Source organism: Trichechus manatus, unplaced genomic scaffold (assembly GCF_000243295.1).
Source record: "Trichechus manatus latirostris isolate Lorelei unplaced genomic scaffold, TriManLat1.0 scaffold00038, whole genome shotgun sequence".
Taxonomy (NCBI): Eukaryota; Metazoa; Chordata; class Mammalia; order Sirenia; family Trichechidae; genus Trichechus; species Trichechus manatus.
Genome location: NW_004443974.1, coordinates 12776583 through 12784398, shown reverse-complemented (window position 1 = coordinate 12784398; position 7816 = coordinate 12776583). Strand labels below are relative to the sequence as shown.

Here is a 7816-nt window from a genome sequence, read left to right as displayed (position 1 = left end):
TGGAAGGCATAATGACAGGACAAGTATTAATAGATTCCACGCCCCCTCACACCCACCTGCTCCCCTCCCCATCCCCCCACTGCTAGAGCTGAGGTATCCAGGAGCCTGCAGGAGCCTGGGAATCAAGCCCCATCCTTGGTAAAGGGAGGGAACAGTCTCCCGATCCCCAGGGGGGTGTGGTCTCTGGAGATGCATCCATAGCCTGGGGCTTGGGACTGCAATCCCTTGTCTCTTATTTTTCAACATAGCCTTTTAGGGGGGTGACCCTCTGACCTCTAGACTGTTCTCCTTTACCCTGTAGCTAGAAGCCTCTGGGTCAGGAGCTTAAGAAAGGAGGGCTCCAGAGACCCGGGGTTTAGATGCAGATGGGAGGCAGGGTTGGGCCTTAAAAGACTCTGGCTCTCCTGGGTACTCTCGGGGAGCTCAGCCAAGGCCAGTGGCCTGAGTCAGGCCCACGGGAGTGCAGGACCGAGATGCAGGTGCCTGGCCCAGAAGGGGGTGGGGGGCAACGGGCAAAGGACTCAGGCCAAGGGAGCAGGCGGGGCAGCAGGCGTGAAGGGCTCTGGGTGGTGGTGGGAGGGAGAGGGGTCTGGCCGGTGCAGAGGTGGGGGGCGGCCCCTGGGGAGGGGCACACTATGTCTTTAAGAGCTGCCTGAGCACAGGTTGCAGCTGCCTGGCCAGCCCGAGAGACAGCGGAGATTCATTACCCGCCGACACAATGACCATTGATGGCCCCGTGGCGTTATTCAAATCCAGTACCAATTGCAGCCGAGCCCCTTTCTCCGCGCCAGGCCCGTATTGTTGGAGCGGCCCACTAAAAGCCCGCCCCGGCCCCTAGCCGCCAGAGGCGCCCGCTCGGGTTCAGCCCTGCGCCTCGCCAGCCCGCCCGGCTCCCAGGGCGCTGCAGGTGACCCGGCGGCGCATTCCAGCGTTCCCCGCCGCCCGGGCCGCCGCTGCCACCACCGCTACAGCCACCGCAGGCACCCCCGCCGGGACTCAGCTACAGGGAAACGGAGAGCGCCCGAGCCGGTGCGTGCGCGGGGCTGGGCGAGGGCGGGGTACCCACGAGTCCAGCAGCCTGGACCCTGGGCTCGGAAACGCGACCCGGCCTCGGTCCCCCGCTTTCCGGATTCCCAGTGAGCCCAGGAAGCCCAGGCTGGGGGAGGGGAGAGGGGTGTCGGGGTTCCCCGGGCCTGACAGAGGAGATTTCCCCCCGACCTGAGGCGGCGCAGAGACCTAACGCGGGCAACTCTAGGGACCCCGGGCCCGCGGTCGATGGAAACACACACCAGGGGCGATGGGGATACCCACGCAGGGTCGGGATCCGCATGCTTGCTCGTCCACCTTACCGTGGGGACTGGGCCGCGACCGCTGAGCATCTGCGAGGTAGTCGGACACACAGCTCGGGATATCTCCAGGTCCGGCGATTTTAAGAAGCAAAACGCAAACCCGCAGAAAACCGGCCCTTAACTCAGGGGCTTCGCCACTGATTGTCCAAACGCAATTCTTGTACGAGTCTGCGGCCAACCGAGAATTGTGGCTGGACATCTGTGGTTAAGCTCCCGGCGCAACAGGGACGGGGACAGGCAGGGACCGAGCTCTGAGCAGGCGAGACCCCTCGGGAAGGCGGCTTGCTGGCCCCTGGGCGAGGATCGCGGCCCCGGCCGGGAGCAGAGGAGAGACGCCCGACCCTGCTATCAGCGCCGCCATCCTCATCCTCGTCCCTCTTCTTCTCCTTTCCTGAGGGTGATCGGTCCCGGCTGGTGGGGTTCTCCAGGCAATCGCGTCGTTTGTCCCCCTTTGAAATTTCGGCTGGGAACGAAGCTGGCACGCAGCGGCGGGGCCGAATGTGGTCGGGGGAGTCCGCCCTCGGCCAGAGCCGCAGGAAGTCGGGGGCGAAAGAAGATGCCAGCGGAATATGCTCGCTAACTCGTTTTGAATCGGTTCTAATCTATCCCCTCACCAATATCCCCAAAACAAAAAAAAAAGCATAAACCAACCCCTAAATCCTCAAGCAAACCGAACCCTCCCGCCAGCCCCTCCGACCGAGGATGGGTTGAGTCTCCAGCCACGGCCGAAGCCAGAGAAGAGTCGGGAATGATGCGCTCCAGCCTGGCAGTCGCCTTGTCTTTGGAAATAGAACTTGGACAAATGAATCCCTTTCATTAAAGAAAAATCTTCGGAGATAGTGGGGTTTATTTATTCTTTTATTTCCTCAAGAGCAGGGGCCAACTCAACTGGAGTTGCCAGGGGGGAGGGGGCAGTTCGGAATTGCTGTGGCTGAGGATCACCTGTCTCTGACCCCTTTCCATCCCCGGCTTATGTCTAAAAATGACCTGAAACAGTCCTGAGTGACCTGGCCCTTACCAATTTCAGCCACCGGGCACACATCCCCAACTGCGCTGAGAACCGGGTTTTCCCAGGACATCCTCCTGCCCTACTCTCAGCATTAACTGGGGTACCACACAGGGGGAAGGAATATCCCGCATCTCCCTCCACCACTCCTGCATGCAGTGAGAGGGAAAGGCATCCTAGTGCTTGATTTTCAGAACCAGATATCCCAGATGGGGCTAGGGGCCACAGAGGCAGCTTAAGAGGGCCAGAGGCAGGGGGGACCTCCAGGTTACAAGAATCCCAACAGGCTGACCCTCTAAAACGTGGCCATAAGGGAAGTCATTCAAATCCCCGCTCTGTTCCCTAACGTGGAGATGCTGACCTCAGCACCTAGTTAGGGTTGGTCATACAGCTCTTCTGGACAGCACTCAGAACCCAACACTGGCCCAAATTCGCACCCAGACCAGCTCCTACCCAGGTCCCAACATGGCCGCCCCTACCCGCACACATGACCAGAGGGCCTCCACTGACAGCAGTGCTGGAGAGCAGCTCACCAGCAAGGGGGTCATCTGTCCTCTAAGCCCTGAGAACCATGTGCCCCCCAGTACTGCTGGAACAACCATTTGGCACTCTCATCTCCACAGGGTGAGAGAAATTCCACCTTAAATTACTGACATTTAATGAAAAGCAGCGTTTTGAGCGGGATGATGTTAACACTCTAATTTTTCTGAGATCTCTCTCCAGCAAACAAAGCTTTTTTCTCCAGGTTATGGGAAGGGAAGAGGCTCAGCAGCTTCATCTATGCCACCCCCGTTCTGGGTTCTGAGACTGCTGGCTGCAGCTGGTGGAACTAAGCTTGGCCTTTGCCGGCCGGGTAGCACAAACCAGTTCTGCTGTCCCGTCTCTACCAGACCACCCCCTCCTGGATAATTAGGGTTGCAACTCCCCTGCCCTCTTTCAGGGTGAAGGGCAGCTCTGAGAGCCCTAGGCTGAGGACAGGAAGGTTGCACCAGAGACCATGACTGGCGAATGTGGGGGTGCCCGCCTGTTTCTAAGGATGAAGCTCCAAGCAAGGCTAGTAAACAACCTAGTCTTTTATTTGCCCAAGGCCAGCTGTTGCAGGCACTGAGGCCCCAGACTTCCAGAAGGGATGGAGGGAGGAGGGGCAAATCATCCTGCCTACCCAGCACTGTCTGTCCCCATCCTGCTTCCAGAAAGGATGTGGGAAGGGAGATAGTCTACACTTGTACCATCAGGTATCAGACGAGCTGATTTATAATTATAAATATCCACGTTGTTGTAGAGGAGGAAACTGAGGCACACTGAACCCTCCAGGACTCTACTTACTGGTCCAAAGTTTAGACTACTCTCTCTTCCTCCCTACCCAGCAGGATGAGTGGCAGGCAGCCTTTTGCTGGGGGATGGTCTCAGGAGCCCATCTGGTGGCCTGTGTACGGGGGAGGCCAGCCAGGGTCAAGGGCTGGGGGTGGGGGGAGCAGGAGGAGGGGTGTGGTTGGAAGAGCAGCTGCTAGGTGGGGGGGGGGAGGGTCAGTACTGAATAGGGGACCCCAGCTGGGGTCCCATAATGGTATCAGTGGGGGAGAGGCAGAGCCCTCTGCTGTCCAGATGGGGAAACTGAGGCAGAGACTCCTCTGATCTTTGAGAAGAGAGTGGCCTCCATCAGCTCTTCAGGTCCACTCATCTTCCCCCACGGAGACACTGTGGCCTGCAGAGCGGTCACTCCACTCTTAGACTGAGTCACAGGAGTGGAGGGAGCAGGGCTTTTTCTTAGGCCCCAGTGCAGCTGGGTAACCTGGCCACAGAGTCCCCACCACTCCTGATAAACCTGAGGGACACCCTCCTCCCACCTCAGCTGCTGGGAGAAGGAGTGCTGGGCTCGGGCACCTGCCTGCCTTCCCCTGCTCACATGCCAGAGAAAGTCTCATTTTTAGCACCTGGCCTCTTTTCCCTGCCTGGAGAGAGCTCAGGGGACACAGCCCAGCCGGGAAGAAAGCAGCCAAGGGGGACATGAGATCTGGAAGCAGGGCCCAAGGGGACGTCTGATTGTTCTGTTCTCCCCACTCCAAGGATGCCCAGGCACAGAGAGGGGCCCTTAGCCTCCATGTAGCGTGGATATGAAGAGAACGCTGTCCTGGTCCTGAAGCTGGTAGTCCAGCTCACCCTGGTCCAGGAGAAAAAGGAGAGGGAGACTGTCAGGGGCACTTCTCCAGTTTCTCTCCCAGATACTGGGAGGGGAGGGGGGCAGTGCCTGGCTGCTCTGGGAGAGAAAGCTAGAATCTATCAGAAAAATGGGTACCCTATATGTTAACCTGCAAAGCTCTGGGATGGAGAGCTTACCTCTTCCCCCAGCAACCCATTCCTTCCTTGCTTGAGGGTGGGAGTCTTGAGTCGCCTCAGTTTGGGGGCTGGAGTGGGGCAGAGGATTACCCAGCCACCCCATGTGGGCCGGATGAGAGGCCCAAGGCTCTCCTGCTGAAGAAGTGAGGGTAGAGGCTGGGGGAGGGTGTCCCAAGGTACTGACCAGCAGTTCCCAGTCGGCATCGTTAATCAGCACCAGAATTCCTGGCCGCCTGTGGGGAAGAGGGTGGTGAGTAGCAGGGAGAAAAGGGCAGGAGGTGGTCACAGGAGTAGAGAGGCTTAGACTCCTTGGGCCAAAGGGGAGTGTGGTGGGGAGCGTTTCCTCCTGAGGTGCTAGTTAAAGATCTCCCAGGAAGTGGAGGCTACAGTATGCATCTAAGGGAAACCAGTTCAGATAGTTGTGCTCTTTGGAACCAGGAGTGAAACTTTGTTTCTCTGATGGTCAGTGTCCTCGTCATAAAACAGTGTGTTTTAATTTATAGTGTCTTCCTCACTAAGTCTGTGTGAGGAAGAGATGCGATGACACTTGGGAGACACGTGCCTGCCTCTATGTGTGTCATGGTAACCAGCAGCAGCAGCGTATCACTCCAGGGGTCTGACTGCACTCTCCTTGGCCCTAGAAATGAAGAGATTTGGCTTCTAGGCTTCCTGCATCCCCATCCTGGAGTGCAGGCTATCTTGGCTCTTCTGGCTCAGGAGGCTGCCAGTGGCACCAAGCACCTGAATGCTCTAAAGCAGCCCTGTCTGGCATGGGCAGGGTGGGCCAACATTTGGAAGGGCAGCTTGGCCTGGCTCCTGCTGGCAGTGGCCCAAGGAGCATTGCTGTTCCTGGGGGAGGGCCACTAGGACTGCTAGACTATGACCTGAACCAGGGGCTGGAAGGCAGCTCTTGCTCACAGGGCCTGCTGGTGACCTCTGCTTCCAGGGAGGTGAACATGTCCCACGACAGTTCTGCCCACCTTTTTTTACATATTAGGCTGGTCTTGTTTTAGAAATAAAGACTTCTTGGTGCATGGAACCTGGTTCCTCTCCTAGGAGGCTGGGCTGCGCCTGGGACAGGTATAGAAGTTTTGGGCTAGGGATAGGGGTGTCCACAGTGAGCACAAATGTGTGTGTGTGTGTGTGTGCACGGGCACGCAAACATGCATGCCTGCACACGCTGACTCCATGGAATCCTAGACCTGCGCTGTCCAATATGGTAGCCACAGGCCCCATGTGGCCATTTAAATTAGAATGAAATAAAAAATTTAGTTGCTCAGTCACACTAGCCACATTTCAAGGACTCAATAACCCTATGTAGCAAAGTGCTGCCATACTGAACAGCACAGATACAGATCATTTCCATCATCACAGAAAATTCTATTGGACAGTACTGACATAGACTATCGAGGGATGAGCAGCATCATCTTCTTAGTATTTACTGTACAGAGAGAAAAACTGAGGCCCAGAGAAAGGAAGTGACTTGCCTAAGGTTCCACAGTAAATTTGAGGCCACCAGAAGGCTGAATCCAAGTTTTTTTAGAAATTCACTGATTTCCTTTCATCTGGGCTTTTTAAAAATCCCCAACAGTCCAGTGTGGTAACAAGAAAACTGAACTAGACCTAAGACAGAGCTGGACAGAAGCTGTTTCCGCAGAGAGGTGAGGGGAAGACAGAACTTAGAGAAGGCTGGGGATGAGCCCAAGGATAACAGCACAAACATCGTTCCCTCCCCCAACCCCCAGCCTCTTGAGGGAAGGGAAGAAAGGGACTCACACACTGTCTCCTTGGATGAACAACTCTGGCCGCTCTTTTAGCAAATTCTTCTTGATCCAGACAAGGAGGTTCCGGATGTCCCCTGGAAAGGAAGGCACAGGACAAACTATTGTCAACCCTAAATGATTTCTGGTCCCCAGAGTCTTGCCTAGACCAGAAGGAAGTGAATATGGGGCTCAGAGGGCTTCTTGTGGACCAGGCTGTAATGGCCCATGAACTTGTGGATTCCCAAGGTCAGGACATGGGTTAGGAGAGGCCAGTGACCTTCCAGAGAGGTCTTCAGAGAAAAGTGGCACCTAGCAATGCTGAAGGCCTGAAGACGAGGTGGTGGCATTTACCTATAGGAAGGGGACTCAAGGCAGACAGCAGGAGGAACTGTCACACCTGAAAGGTTGGGAGACAGACCCCCAGTGGTCTGAAACTGCCACAGATAGGCTTCTGAGAGGCCCTGAAAAGCCCCCTCCACCTTTATCTCTCCAGCCAGTCCCAGATGGGGAGGATTCAGCTCTGCTCTTGGAGGGGTCTGCATACATTTCCCTTTGTGAGGGAAGAAAAACAATTGCTGAGCTGATAGCATCAGTTAATTTCCTCTGACAGAGGGAGACAGGCTCCTTCACCAGTGATGCTGACAAATCGCTGCTCCACTACTCCCCCCTTCTCGGTGCCCTCCAGGTCTGGGGCGGCCACCCTGAAGCTAGGGCTGCTGAAAACTCTCCCTGGAGAGGTAAGTGACTGAGGGTCGAAAGGGCCTCTCCTGCTCAGCAGAACCTCGACATCTGCCTCCTTGTGGTTCTGAGACAGCCACTGGTCTCTTCCTACGTGGTGTGGAGGCTCAGAGGTGCCTGCCCCTGGGGTTACCTCTCTTTGGACTGAAGGACTCCCTTCCCAGAATCAGGGCTCCCAGGCCACAGCACACTCGGATCTGGTTCCATAAACTCCTCGAAGCCTATGGCTCTCAACCTATACACTTCTCAAACAGGCCATTCTCCTGAAATTGCTGGAGTTCCTTCCCTCTCAGAGACTTGAGCACTGAAAGCCTGAGAAGACAACCAGCTCAGAGAAGCCAGTAGGTGCTTGCGGTTAACCAGTCCCTATCCTGAGTTAGTGTCTCAGAAGAGCATCCTGTCCTGGAGCCATGGCTGAGACAAAGCCCAGGGGCTAAGCTGGAGAAGGAACCAGGCTATGGTTTTCCTGCCTAGAGGCCAGAGTCTTGGAGTATGGCAGAGGTAAGGATGCTTGGAGAGGTGTAGGTCACCCACAGCTCTGCTCCCAGTCTAGGCTCGGCAGCGTGTCTCTCTCTCTCACACACACACACACAGACACACACACACACAGACACACACACACA

General features: G+C 56.3%; 1 protein-coding gene across 1 annotated transcript in view; it reads right to left on the bottom strand.

The window, feature by feature from the left end:
* Positions 1 to 4061: 4061 nt before the first annotated feature.
* Positions 4062 to 7816, bottom strand: part of URM1 (ubiquitin related modifier 1) — a 17222-nt gene continuing 13467 nt past the window's right edge. Inside the window, exons 3-5 of the mRNA XM_004375719.2 lie at positions 6469 to 6550; positions 4877 to 4925; positions 4062 to 4516 (exon numbers count right to left, since the gene is read on the bottom strand). Coding sequence (XP_004375776.1) covers positions 4448 to 4516; positions 4877 to 4925; positions 6469 to 6550 — 200 coding nt within the window. The 3' untranslated portion in view covers positions 4062 to 4447. The remainder of the gene's footprint in view (positions 4517 to 4876; positions 4926 to 6468; positions 6551 to 7816) is intronic.